General features: G+C 42.4%; 1 protein-coding gene across 7 annotated transcripts in view; it reads right to left on the bottom strand.

The window, feature by feature from the left end:
- Window positions 1-13,320, bottom strand: part of HUWE1 (HECT, UBA and WWE domain containing E3 ubiquitin protein ligase 1) — a 164,995-nt gene that overhangs the window by 19,405 nt on the left and 132,270 nt on the right. For 6 of the 7 annotated variants that reach the window (XM_039221008.1, XM_039221009.1, XM_039221007.1 and 3 more), the window contains 13 exons: window positions 11,528-11,739; window positions 10,666-10,848; window positions 7,973-8,145; window positions 7,487-7,635; window positions 6,693-6,768; window positions 5,752-5,850; window positions 5,031-5,164; window positions 4,675-4,843; window positions 3,088-3,316; window positions 2,287-2,465; window positions 1,911-2,000; window positions 1,597-1,751; window positions 178-223 (listed from right to left, as the gene is read on the bottom strand). In XM_039221008.1, coding sequence (XP_039076939.1) covers window positions 178-223; window positions 1,597-1,751; window positions 1,911-2,000; window positions 2,287-2,465; window positions 3,088-3,316; window positions 4,675-4,843; window positions 5,031-5,164; window positions 5,752-5,850; window positions 6,693-6,768; window positions 7,487-7,635; window positions 7,973-8,145; window positions 10,666-10,848; window positions 11,528-11,739 — 1,894 coding nt within the window. The remainder of the gene's footprint in view (window positions 1-177; window positions 224-1,596; window positions 1,752-1,910; window positions 2,001-2,286; window positions 2,466-3,087; window positions 3,317-4,674; window positions 4,844-5,030; window positions 5,165-5,751; window positions 5,851-6,692; window positions 6,769-7,486; window positions 7,636-7,972; window positions 8,146-10,665; window positions 10,849-11,527; window positions 11,740-13,320) is intronic. The other variant, XM_039221013.1, reaches the window with a different exon arrangement.

Here is a 13,320-nt window from a genome sequence, read left to right as displayed (position 1 = left end):
GAAAGACAGTAGACTGTATAGTTATCTCCAAGATGGGGTATGACCCTAAAACTATACAATCTACTACCTCATCCCACAGAGCACCAGTATTCATCTTCAGCCCACCTGGGCCAGCTACTTGGGTCAGGAAAAAGAGCCAACCAATTAGCAAGAATGTGAAAAGGAGGGTAGAGTTACCTGAGAGGTTCTGTTCAGTGGAGTCATTGGTCTTAGATGCAGTACACTGGAAAGAGAAGGGACAGACCAATGTGAGACTTTGAAAGCACATTAAGATAGGGGTCAACTATAATAGCCACCATCCCCCACATAAGCCACCTAAAAGTTCAATGACCTGGATGGAAGAAGAGCACTTTAGTGTGCAAATGTATCTCCAATTTCTCTAATATATACTTGTATTCAAGGATGGCTTGGGGAGAGGGGGAACTTCCAGAGGGCTGGGCAGGGCATAAGACATGACCTAAACACAATCATGAGGCCAAGAAGAATTTCTAAAAGTTTCATCTCTATTTCCCTTCCTTGGGTTTATTTTGTCCACTCCAGCTTTTTAAATCATATGCCAGGCTTGCTTATCTATCCCTTTTCACATGTTTGAAATGATGTTATTGTTTTTTTTGTTGTTGTTGTTGTTTTTTTAAAATGTTTTATTTATTTCTAGGAGAGAGAGAGAGACAGCGTGAGCAGGGGAGGGTCAGAGAGAGAGGGAGTCACAGACTGAAACAGGCTCCAGGCTCTGAGCTGGCAGTCAGCACAGAGCCCGACGCGGGGCTCGAACCCACGAACCGCGAGATCATGACCCGAGCGAAAGTCGGACGCTTAACCAACTACGCCACCCGGGCGCCCCGATGTTATTGTTTATATTAAGCAAAACTTCCACACAAAGTTATTTGTCAGATCAAGCTTGTTATCCTAACTGAACATTTCGATATCCTTAATCTAATTATCTTAACTGCTCAATGGAATATAATAAAGTCTTTCAACTCAAGTCTTTTCTTTATATTTGTTAACTTTTTACTTCATATATTTTAAAGCTAATATTGTTTAAAGTCCCAAGAGTTTCAAAACTAGTAGCTTCCTTCTAACCAAAATCATGCTAGAGATTTTACAAATTGAAAAATCAAGCCTTAGAAAATGACATGTGGTGATGGGGTTCAGGGTAGGAACATTTCCTGATCTGAAGCCCAAGCCTAACTTATTCAAATGATGGAATGGAGCCATCTTGGTAAGGCTGCCCCCCACACTTAAGTCAATTCTCGGAGTGAAGTGGAATTGAACCACCAAGAGCATGGGCATAATCAAAGTCATTCTTAATCTAGCTGCAGACACTGAAGGTAGAGATTAAACAGTGTGACTAGTAAGGTCAGGAGCAACTCTGGTTTTTTCTCCAGTTTTCCCTAGCAAGAAGACAATGGAGAAATACTTTTCCCTCTGGGTTTGAATTCATTTTCCTAAAAAACATGTGAATGTATGGTAAATTTGGAATGAATCATTTCTCAGGTTCAATATGAACATCCCAGGACTCTTCAATGACTAGTGAAACCACATGAAAGTAAAGGCAGAGACAGCCAAAGGTGAATTCTTCCAGCCCTTGCAAATCACCTGCGCATTCTGATCTCTGTTCTCCTTATCTTCTTTGCCTTTGTCAGTTATTTTTGTTTCTTCCTCAGCCAATTGTTTCCTGCGTTTCTCCCGTCTTTCTTCCAGCTCCTCATCCCTCAGGAATTCCAGATGATTGACAATGGGCACTTTAACAACTGGATCAAAGAAACAAAGATTAGAGGTTGCTCAGGGGAGGTGGGGGAGGAAGCCAAGAGGCAGAGCTTGTGGCCAGGGAATGAGGGCAACATCCTCCCATGCACTCATCCCAGCTGTGGAAGACTTACTACTACTCAGATAACCAAGCTGCCACATACCTGAAACACAGTCATGCATGCTCTCAGCATCAAGAACTTTGCATTCCTCTGTCCAGCGGGTTAGGGCTGTGGGGATGCTGGACAGGGTCCCTGTAAGGGAACAAAACAGAGTGAGATTCTTTGCCTGGTCATGTTGTCATCTGATGCAAAAACTGCCGTATTTTTCTAACAGGACCCAATGTCTTATCACAAGGTTTGGCACATCACAGGTATCCAGAGATAGTAAAGGTTTTGACCTTGGCTAAATTATCAAGTGGTTTTGGCTCCTATAAAATGTGGTTTCTCCAGGCAAGGCAGATAATGTCTTTCTTTCCCTCAGCAGGGAAAAAGTATGTGAAAAAGCAATGTTACTTTCCCTTTAACCACACAAACTTGCCTGCTTGACTGGTAGCTGTGCTCTGGTCATGGAAAAAGTCATCCAGCAGCTCATCGTCAGATCTGGCAATGATGTGGACATCATCGTTCCCCACCAGGAGGCGGGCTCGGCCTCGGCTTTGTAGGGGAAGGCTGCTGCTCAGCTGAAGGATGTCAGCAGCAGCAGAAGGACCAAGCAACCTGTAGGGTGATGGTGGAGTGCCATGGTCACTGCAATCCATAGGTGTCTTGCAATCTGTTGTGATCCTTTCTGTAACCTCTAGGAAATGCTTAATTTGATTATAGACTTGGTCATACCTAAATCTGTTTTGTTTTTTTTAAAAATTTATTTAGGTAAATCTCTATACCCAAACGCAAGGCTCTAACTCAAGACCCTGAGATCAAGAGTCGCATGCTTCTCCACCTGAGCCAGCCAGATGCCCCACTAAGTGTAAGTCTTAGTTATCTTTCTAATCATTTCATCAGTTTTTGAACTTTATTTGGGTTGAAATCACGTATTATTCCATAGTTCCTTGTAGAGTGTCACTGATAACTCCAGGAACCATGTTAGGGTATATAATATCTCTCTTGTATACCAACTGTTGCCTGTACATGGACTATTATGTCCTTTTCTCTCACTAAACTCTAAGCCTGAGGGCAGAAATTCCATCTTGTTTACATTTAAAGTGTTAAGTGTTTGGCATATGAGATGCTTCACTGATTGCTGAATGTACACATACGACATTGAAGCAAAGATACAATCTGGTATGCCCCCGAATCCTGCACATATAACCCACAAAGAAATGGGACAAATGTAACTCACCTCTGGAGTATAAGAGGAGGGTTGGGCTGGCGATTCCCAGGGTAGTGAACATGAATGGTGTGGCCTGTATTGGCTGTCAGCTGCCTTAGGGTTCTCTGACTGCGCCCGATGCCCTGGGTGAGACGTGTTGTGGAGGAGCCACTGCCCAGCGTCAGAGAACTGTGGTCTGCATGGCGTACCATCAGTGGGTGAGTGGTAGGGATATTTCCTGGGGATGGGGGGATGTCTGCTGCAAGGACAATATGTAAAGGGGTCAGTGCCAAAAAGAAATTTCTTCCATGGTTGTTCAAACAGAGCCATGTCTCCTGGGCCTTACTTCCTCACACGGAAACCTGAGCTTTGTCCTTTCTCCCTCATTCCCACACCTCATGTATAATCCGTGACGCTACCATAGCTTATGCCACCATCTCTTACCTAGATGTTGCAACAGCCTCCTAACTAGTACCTTCTCCCAATCCATTCTCCACAGTTCAGCCGCAGTGATACTTTTAGACCCCTCAGAAACATGCTACTCCCTCCATCTTGAAGACTCCAATCCTCTCCCCCTTTTTTACTTGCTCTTTTGTTCTTGGCCCAGATGTCACTTACTCAGATTCTAAGATTGGCTTAATAACCTTTTACTCTGGGCTTTCTTACCACACTACAATGTAATGCCTGCTTACTTATAATTCCTAATAGACCATAAGCTCCTTTGAGGGAAAGGACTGTTTTCTTGTTCACTGCTGTATCCTTAGTACCTAGGAAACCATAGGTATCCTCGAACATTTGTTCACTTTGATTTACTAAATGAAGGGAGGCTCAACATAAGGAAGACTGATGGAAATCACAAAAATGCAAAGAAAGTCACAGACTAGAAGGCATCTTGAAAATTGTGTAATACAACCCATTTTTTTTCCTTTTAAAACTTTTCATTTACAGGTGACAAACTGAGGCTCAAAGAGGTAAGAGACTACTTGGCCAAGACAATAGACCAGAACAGTTCAGTATTTTCTGCTATATTATGCTTGTGATTTGGGGTCAAGACCTGCCTTCTCAAGACAGCTTGATTTTAAGAACTAGATGCTAAAGGTGAACTGTGACGTTGATGGGGGAAAAGGGAAGAGATTCACTCTCTCCTCCGAAAAGATGCGTCCTTGATGAACAGAGTGAATGTGTTCCAATCTACTCCCCAATGCAAAGCTCAAAGGTATTCATCCAAACTCTCAAGATCCAGTGTTACAGACATAAGAATTATTGATTGCCCTGTCACTGTAGGGTGCACGTGGGTGCATGATGCAATCAGCCTTGGTCTCACTTTAAAAAAAACAAAAAAGACACTCAAGCAAATCATCAAGTTGTCCAGGCTCTAAAACGGCTGCCTTTTTACTGAGGTGGAGAGAACAAAAAGCAGCCTCTCACAATTCTTTCTTCTAAGTATACATTTATTGAGAGAGATGGATTCAGATATCCCTTGCCCCAGGAAGTCAGCATAGGAAAAGAAGTGCTGTCTGCATCGGATTGATAGCTGCTCTGGTTCACTGCTTGGCTTACCCTAGAGAAGGGTATAAGAATCAAGAGATAAAACCCAGCTGAGCCCCTGTGTCTTACTAGCACTGGAGAACATGTTGTCAAACTCAATGATGAGATCATCCTCCCGGTCAAAGCGCTCAAATCGGACCAAGGGAGAAGCGTTCATATCAGGGTAATCCTCATCCAATTCCATTTCAGAGCCATCGTCGTCATCGTCTTCATCTCCCTCTTCACCTTCATCATCCTCCTTAAGGGGAAAATAGGAGATGGAGAATTGCTGGAGGTAAGCGTTTTCTGAAGTCTGGTGTCATGGCCACATTTGCACATGAGGGAGGGAGGCGCTGAGGCTAGCAACCCAGACTGTTGGTTTTCTCCAGCTCTGTGTTCCCATGGAAGAGGTTGTCTGAACCAACCCAAACACAGTCCCCCCTCACCTGATCATCTTCCTCATCTTCCTCCTCCTCCTCCTCTTCATCCTGACTATCATCCTCATCCTCGTTACTGCCACTGCTGTCCTCTTCCTGAGTGTGCTCCTCCTCATCCTCAGGGTCCAGGATATTCATGGAATCTAAAACAAAGGGAGCACATTGGAGGACTATACTGAGTAGCTAGCAAACAGGCTACTGTGCAGGCCGGCAGATTGAGTGGGAAGGCGATGGGGTATCTGACTCTAGGAGAGGAAGAACCAGATCTGGGGTGATGTACAGACTTAGTGAGCCAGCCCTGATTTCCTGAGAGTGCCAATCAATGCATCAACACGCTGAGCAGGGTGGCTGAATATGGAGGCTGGCTATAGGGTGGTGCTTCAGGAGCCATGGTCTAGGACTTGGCCAAGTCTGCTGGTGCCCCCTTGCCTTTCCAGCCCTACTTTGCTACTAACTACATCCTGTTGGTAAGAGGGAATCTGGAGCGATGATAGCAGGTGGGTGAGAAGAAAGCGAACCAAGTAAGAAGTGACAAACTTTCGGGCAAGCAGTAGTAAAATGTTATTTGAAAAACTGGCTGAGGATAAAGTGGATGGTGTATGTCAGCGCATGCAGACAGATGCTTCCTTATTCTGCACATGTGGGCAGCTGCCTCCAGGAAAACCCTAGTGTAGTGTCTGTCAGACGTGCAGGGCAAGAAGGGAGGCCTTTCTGGCCTCGGCACTCTCACCTTCTCGGTTGGCCTGCAAGGTGGAAGCTTGGCTGAGGTTGGAAGGAGCTTCATCCATCAGCACGTCCTCTTGTGATTCATCCTCTCCACTTCTGCTCACTGAAGGTTACAGAGCAGAGCCTTCACTGAACAACAGAGGACTTCCCTTTCCAGATTGGGTGTGTCTAAAGTAGCTATGTACACCCAGCAGATATCCACTTTTTTTTTTTTTTCTTTTTGGATGAGGGAGAAGACCTAGGTTCTCTGCTGTTGACTAGCTAGGTGAGCTTGGCCAGTCACTTTACCTGTCTGAGTCTCAGTTTTCTCATCTGTAAAATGGGATGATCACATCTGCTCTGCCAATCCTACTAATTGTGAAACCACAGAGGATAATGGGTGTGAAAAAGTCTTGTCAAATTTAAGAATATGTGTCTACTTCTGTTTATCCTTTGATTTCCTTCATTAGTAAAATAAAAACAAGTAACACATAGACCCTTGGAGCCAGGTGACAGTAGGGTATCTTTGCCATTTTCCCTTTGAGTTGTAAAAATGGGCCACCCTTAGGGAATGATCACACTTTTTACACTACTGAGACTCAGAGGCGGAAAGCCCCTGGATTTTGCTGAAGAACTGCAAGGAAAGCGCTTTCTCACCCTACAGCCTCTACAGCCTCCTCTAAGCTTCCATGAATAAAAAACACTCTTGATGTGCCTGATGTATCATCTATACTGATGGCCACCCCCTCCACCTCCCCCACATAGGCAACACTTCATATCCGCCACAGGTCTGTAGATGGTTTGTGAAATTTCTCATCTGTAAGACCGTCAACATCAAGACAAGCAGCAATCTAGGCTGTCTATGAGCCCTTAGGCAGAGCTGAGCAAGCAGATGATGAGAAAAAGGGTCCTCCCAAGAGAGACTGAGGCAAAGGAAGAGGCTATACTCAGTTCTGGGGCTCTCACCTATAATTGTACTGTTCCCAGATCCGCCATCCCTCTCAAGCAACTCATCTATCAGGTCCTCCAGCTCATTCTCAACCTGGAGAGAAATAGAACATATATATGGATGCACACAAGTCTATCATTGTGCTAGCACGGAAACCCTAAAAAAAGCCAGTAAGGGAGTACATATTTCCAGGATTAACGTGTGACAGAGGATGTTGCATAAACACTACACATTTGGTGCTAAGAGCACAGAAACTACCATGTGCTGCCAATCCACACTCAGACTGTCCTTCAAATGGACTCATCCCAGTTATCTCAGACCAAGTTAGTCTTTATACTATCCAGAAATACATGCAGATCTCCTCAGAGCTAGCAGCTTAGGACTGGACGCCCCATTTCTTACCACTGCTATCAGCTCCAGAAATTTAGAATGCTTTCTTTAGGGTCTTTAGAAATAGCCGTTTGAATGCTCCAGTGAGACCTGGTGCTATAGGCACAACAGTGGTAAATCATAGATCTTGGGCCCAAAGGGCTCAGGCCAGTTTTCTACATCCACATTTCACATGTGCCTAAGTTTTCCTGCTGGGATCCATTCTATTTCATAGTACATGGATGGCATCCTGGCCTTGTCCCCGCCTCTCATTTAATACAATTTAAACACATTTACTGAGCATCTACTAAGCATATCATCTGTGCTCCTCTGCAAAGCAGATAGCACTGAGGCAAGGATCTAAGGTACTCACCCACCCACACCACTTGGGGGTTTTGTTCAGCGCCGCAACAGGGGTATGCTGGGTGATCTGCCTCCCTACCTGCATCTCTTGTGAACTGAGCACCTCAGGCTGCCCAGCAATCACCACTGAGTCGGTTTCAGCCTCCCCATCCATGATATCCCCATCTGCCACCTCTGTCTGAGTGACATCATGATCCTCCTCCTGCACTTCTGCTTCCCCAGGCTCGCCTGAAACAATCAACCAACCAGCAAAATAATCAAAGGGTGCCTATGTGCAGGGCACCACAAGGCAAGCATGAAAGACAGTAAGGTCCCTTCCCTGGGCAAGTTTACAAGTTCTCAGAGAAAAAAATGAATGGGTGACAAAGGAAAAGACAAGGCTACGTGTGAGGATAGCCAAATAAGGCTGCAATTTTACGGAATTCTTTGTGGGGCAGATTCCCACGCCACTATGACAGATCTCTAGAAGGCCAGCAATTTCCCAGGGAAACAATACCAACCCAGAACAGTTGTGATGCCATGCCCACCCACCCAGCTCTCCAGTCCATTGGCTCTGATTCCCTACCTGGGTCCTGCTGGTTGCTATTGGAGTCCTGAGCAGCTCCTTGGGCATCCTGTTCAGACTTGCTCTTGCTAGAAGCACTTTTGCTGCCAAAAAGGCTACTAGGCTGGTTCACAATCCGGGAAAGTGTTTCCAAAGGCTTCAAAGCAGCATTGACTGTGTTGGCCATGTTTGGACTGAGGCAAAGGAAGATACAGAGATGGACTTAGCACAGAAACCTACACTAAAAGGAACCAAAGCTCATCAGAGTAACAACTGATTCCAGGGGATGGGGCATGGAGGATACAAGGTGAGCCTGAGACCTCTTGTTGTGCCAGAAGGCTTTAAAAAATTGATGGGGCCATTACCACAGGCCAAATCTAAGAATTAAAAATAATGACATAGCGGATTATACTTCATTAAATATAAAAAGAAACTGAGGTGCCTGTGGTTCAGTCAGTTAAGTGTTCGACTTCGGCTCAGGTCATGATCTCACGGTTCATGTGTTCAAGCCCTGCCTCGAGCTTTGTGCTGACAGCTAGCTCAGAGCCTGGAGCCTGCTTCAGATTCTGTGTCTCCTTCTCTCTCTGACCCTCCCCTGCTCACACGATCTCTCTCTCTCTCTTTCAGAAATAAAAACATTAAAAAAAAAAAAAAAGAAATATAAAAAGAAACTGAAGCCACAGGGGTGCAAACACAAGCAGAAGGAAATCTTCACTATAAAAGAATTCCTACTAATAAACAGGGATGGCCAAAAGTTTAACCTGAACCTAGCCATAAGGAAGCAATTAGGCAAATCCAGGTTATGGAGTATTCTAATAAGACATTTGGTGCCTTCTGGATTCTTCAAAATAGTCAAATGTCATAAAAAACAAGAGACATATGACATCAAATGCAATTAGTGATGCTTACTGGATCCTGGATTGAAACACTCTCTCCCAAGCTATAAAGACAAACTTGGAATAACTGGCAATATTGGAAATATGAAATACATATTGAATATTATTGTATCAATGGTAAAATTTCTAAGACGTGATAATATTCTAGCCATGTATAGGGATGTTTACTCTTAGGAGACACAGGCTGAAGTATTCAGAGGTTAAGCATCATGCTGTTTGCAACAAACTTCAAATGATTCCACTCCTGAAAGGGGGAAGGAAGGGAGGAAACTAAAGCAAATAGGACAGAATGATAACCACTGGTTAATCTATATGAAACATATGGTGCTCATTATACTCCTGTGAGTTTAAAATTTTTAAAAACTTAATAGCTTGTATCAAGAGGACAAAATCAACTTGAAGAGGCCCCATGGGCCAAAGGTGTAATGAAAAAGAATAATGACTGCAATGATCCAAATAATTCAATCACCGACCTAAATAATGTAAATAGAAAAGCCAGATAAAAGTTGCATGAGTTAGTGATTAAATCTATTTTGACTTTACTCTAAAGATCAGTGACTTAAGAAAAAAATTTAAGTTTTTATACTGCCTTTTAAGTAGGAACTGTACTTCAGGTGACCAGACTCTCCCCCTTGAACTGGGGGGCTCTGTCACAGAAAAATTCCAGCTAATAATGTAAAAGGGATGACAGAAATTAGAAAACAGTAACTGATAATACCCAAAGAAACTGACACAGGAAAGGATTATCAGCTGGTGTTAAGCTCATTAATTAGGTATATGGCTGATAGGAAACCAGACATTTATATAGTGCCAGAAGAGTAACATACGTTACTTTCTAGTAAGAAAGGGAACACTTAACGGTACTGTAGAATAAGTCAATTTTACCATATTATTAATGATAGTTCAAAGCGATGTCTCCCCATGATGGAATATGCGATACACATAATTTATGATATATTCTAACCAAGAATTTTAAGTCGCTCCATTAAGCATCTAGCTCTAATTTGAAGTTAACAGAAAACAGGGAGTAAAGGAACAAGTTAAATGACACTGCAAGGAAGCAAATGGACCAAATCTAGAAGGCAAAATATTCATCATGACAGCTGGCCTGGTCACCTTAACAAGTTAGTGTCATTAGCAGAAATAAAATGAAGATTAAAAAATTAATTAAGATTGTTTTAGAATAACAGATTCAGAAGCTATAGCCAGATGTAATGCAAGGTCTGTAACTAGATTCTGGTTCAGACAAAAATTTATGAATATGGATTTGGGTGTTACATATGATGAAAATTTACTTACAAAAGCAAGGCAGAGAGATTACTAACTGAAAAAACAAAAAACCCTAATCCAACCTAGGTTACACAACAGCATATATAATATCATTTCAGTAAAAAATACATTTTGTATGTATATGAGGAAAATCATCGAAGACATAGTAAGATAACAGTGATATCTGGCAGTAGAAACACAGCATCTACTTTTTGCTCATCTGTATTTTTTAATACACATAATTTTATAAAAAAGATTACTTTTAATTAAGATGGGGGGACCTTGAAGAAAAAAATCACTGATACAGTCCAACTCTTGAGTTGGAACCAAATGAAAAAGCTAAGGTCTAAAGAAAGGCAAGTGCCTTGCTTAAAAAGCCACAATACTAAGAACTCAGGTTCCTATCTATACCCAAACTTTTCCTATCACACCGGTGGCTCACTACTGATCTGGTAAGGATACATGAAATACAAGCAAATGAATAAATAAAAGCAGCATAATTAAAGAGATGGCAAAAGCCTGCAGTTGGGAGTTCAGGAATAATTTTACCTGGACAGGTCCAGGCTGTGAGGCACTCTTGCCAGGTCATTAACCAGTCCCTTCTTCAGGAAGAGTCGAATGATGTTGTTCATGCCATTGTGCTGGGTCTTGGCTGTGGCACTGCTGTAGAAGCTGGATGTTGAGGGGCAGGACTCCATGATAGTACTGATGATACACATCACTGCTTGAAGCCTGGGAGAGATGTTTGACACCTCTATCATATGAGTACTGCCCATTCTCAGGAGTCTTAAACTAACTCGCCTCAGATAACCTTCCTGTGCCCTGTGTTTCCTTCTAGAAGTAACATTTAAACTGGTGAGAGCTAATTCCCTGAGTGGTAGGATTCTTAATTTTCTTCACACAGAATTTAAAAAAATAAGACTGAATAACCTGCTCAACTTCTTGAGGACCTCAGAACTATAATGAAAATATCCCTTTGTTCTAAGCGGTTTACCCTCCTGGGGCACCTGGGTGGCTCAGTAAGTTAAGCGTCCGACTTTGGCTCAGGTCATGATCTCGCGGTACGTGGATTCGAGCCCCACACGGGGCTCTGTGCTGACAGCTAGCTCAGAGCCTGGAGCCTGTCTTCCGATTCTATATCTCCCACCACCCCCCCGACCCTCCCCTGCTCACGCTCTCTCTCTCAGAAATAAAAACAAAAACCCAAAACCCCCCCCACTATGCTGTTTATCCTCCTCCAAATGTAACCAGTTCTCTATTATTTTGAAGCACTAGAACTATTTGAGAGGACCAGAAAATATACAGTGCCAGTGTAACCAGAACTCTTGTTCAAGTGCTAGGAATCCCATGGGCCAAGAATGGAGTAGGAGATGCTACTGGTTATCAGCACTAGGTCAGGCATGGGTTTTACCTGGCATGTTTCTCTGTACTCTCAGCCATAGCCAGTGCCCGTCCCAGGGCTGCTTTTACTTCATTCACAAGGGCCACTTGGGCATCTGTGCCACTCCCTGCAGCAGCTAGGCTTGCGAGGAATAGGCGGGCCAGGGCAGGTGTGTCCTTGTCTTCTGCATTCTGGGTATGTGGGAGGAGGTGGTCCAGAACAAAGGCTAGCACACTGCAGTCCTGAAAAATCATTAATTATGACATTTATTCACAAGCACAATTATGCCATATTGTTTGCACATCAACAAGGTACACATACACAAAGTTGATCCTTGAAGTCACCCAGTCAGTGATTATCAAGTCCACTTTATAGATGAGAAGACCAAGGGTTGAAAGTACAAGCTAAGGGAGCAAACCCAGATTTTATGCTTTTAAATTCCATTCATTTCTCACTATAGTTTACACATCTTCATTTACATGTCACTTGGTATTTTTCAAAAGATTTTTATGTGTGATATTTAAAAGAACTATTCACAGTAAACCTATAATAAGACAAGTTCAAATATATTCCCCCATATGACAGATGGGTACTCTGAGGCCCAAAGAAACATGGCCTGCACATAGAATGTAACCAATGGCAAGGATTCAAATCTTGTTCATAACTGAGTGCTATAATGGCTTCAAGTATTCAATTAAATTGTAATATTTACTGATACCTACAATGTGCTAAGGACCCTAGGCTAAAAAGAGGCATTTAAAAGAGAAACAGCATAGCCACAGATACGGATATGCAAAAATATTTAATGGAAAGTAAATAGCAAAAAAAGGCCCAACAAGGGAAACAAATTACTTGAAACTTGTTCATTCTAACAATGATTTCTGCCCTGGTAATTCTTTATATGAGAAAGGAACTTAGTTCTGTTGTCATTTAAGCAGATACTGGATTAAAATTTTGGAATTAATTAGAAAGAATGTCTGTATAACACTGAATGTACCAAATGCCACTCAATGGTACACTTTAAAATGCTTCATTTTATGTAAATTTTGCCTCATTAAAAAAAATGCATTGAAGAATTTTAGAGTCTGGAAAATTAGGTATGTGGCCTGGTGAAAATGGAACTATTAGAAATAAAAATTCCCTGGTACTGAACAAAATTCAAAATTGTGTAAATATGTTACATGACATTAGTAAAAACTGGGGAAAAAAGTTTTGCAATTTGGGAAAGCAGTGTGATGCAGTAAAACACTTGGATTCCAATTCTAATCCTGTTACTTTGCAGTTTGACCTTGAGCAAGTTATTAACCTTTCTGAGCCAACCAACAACCATCTAGTGCTGAGGTAAGGATTAATTAACAGTATTCGTAAAGCATCTAGGAGTACCTAGTACCAGAAGGTCATGTGACACATGATAAACAGATACTTCATAAATTTGCAACTAAATGGAATGCTGGCATAATGAGTAAAAGCTTTGAAATAAAAGCCTAATGTATATTTATATACAAAACTCCACAGAAGAGTTCTCTATCCAGAATAGGTAAAGAATTTAGTAGAGAACAAGAAGATAAGACTTGGACACCTCACAGGAGAATACACAAATAGCCAATAAAGGATATTTTAACCATAATGCACTACCACTACAAATCCACTAGAACAGCTAAAATGAAAAACAAGAAAAATACCAAGTGTTGGGCAAGGAGGTGAAACAATCTAAACTCCCATATGCTGTGCTTGATGATAATATAAAATGAACACAACCACTCTGGAAAACCTTTGGTGCCATTTGCTAAAACGACCAGCATTTCTACTCCTTAGGCACATAC

Source organism: Hyaena hyaena, unplaced genomic scaffold (assembly GCF_003009895.1).
Source record: "Hyaena hyaena isolate Hyena2069 unplaced genomic scaffold, ASM300989v1 scaffold_932, whole genome shotgun sequence".
Taxonomy (NCBI): Eukaryota; Metazoa; Chordata; class Mammalia; order Carnivora; family Hyaenidae; genus Hyaena; species Hyaena hyaena.
The sequence above is the reverse complement of the archived record's forward strand: the minus strand, read 5'-3'. Positions and strand labels throughout refer to the sequence as shown.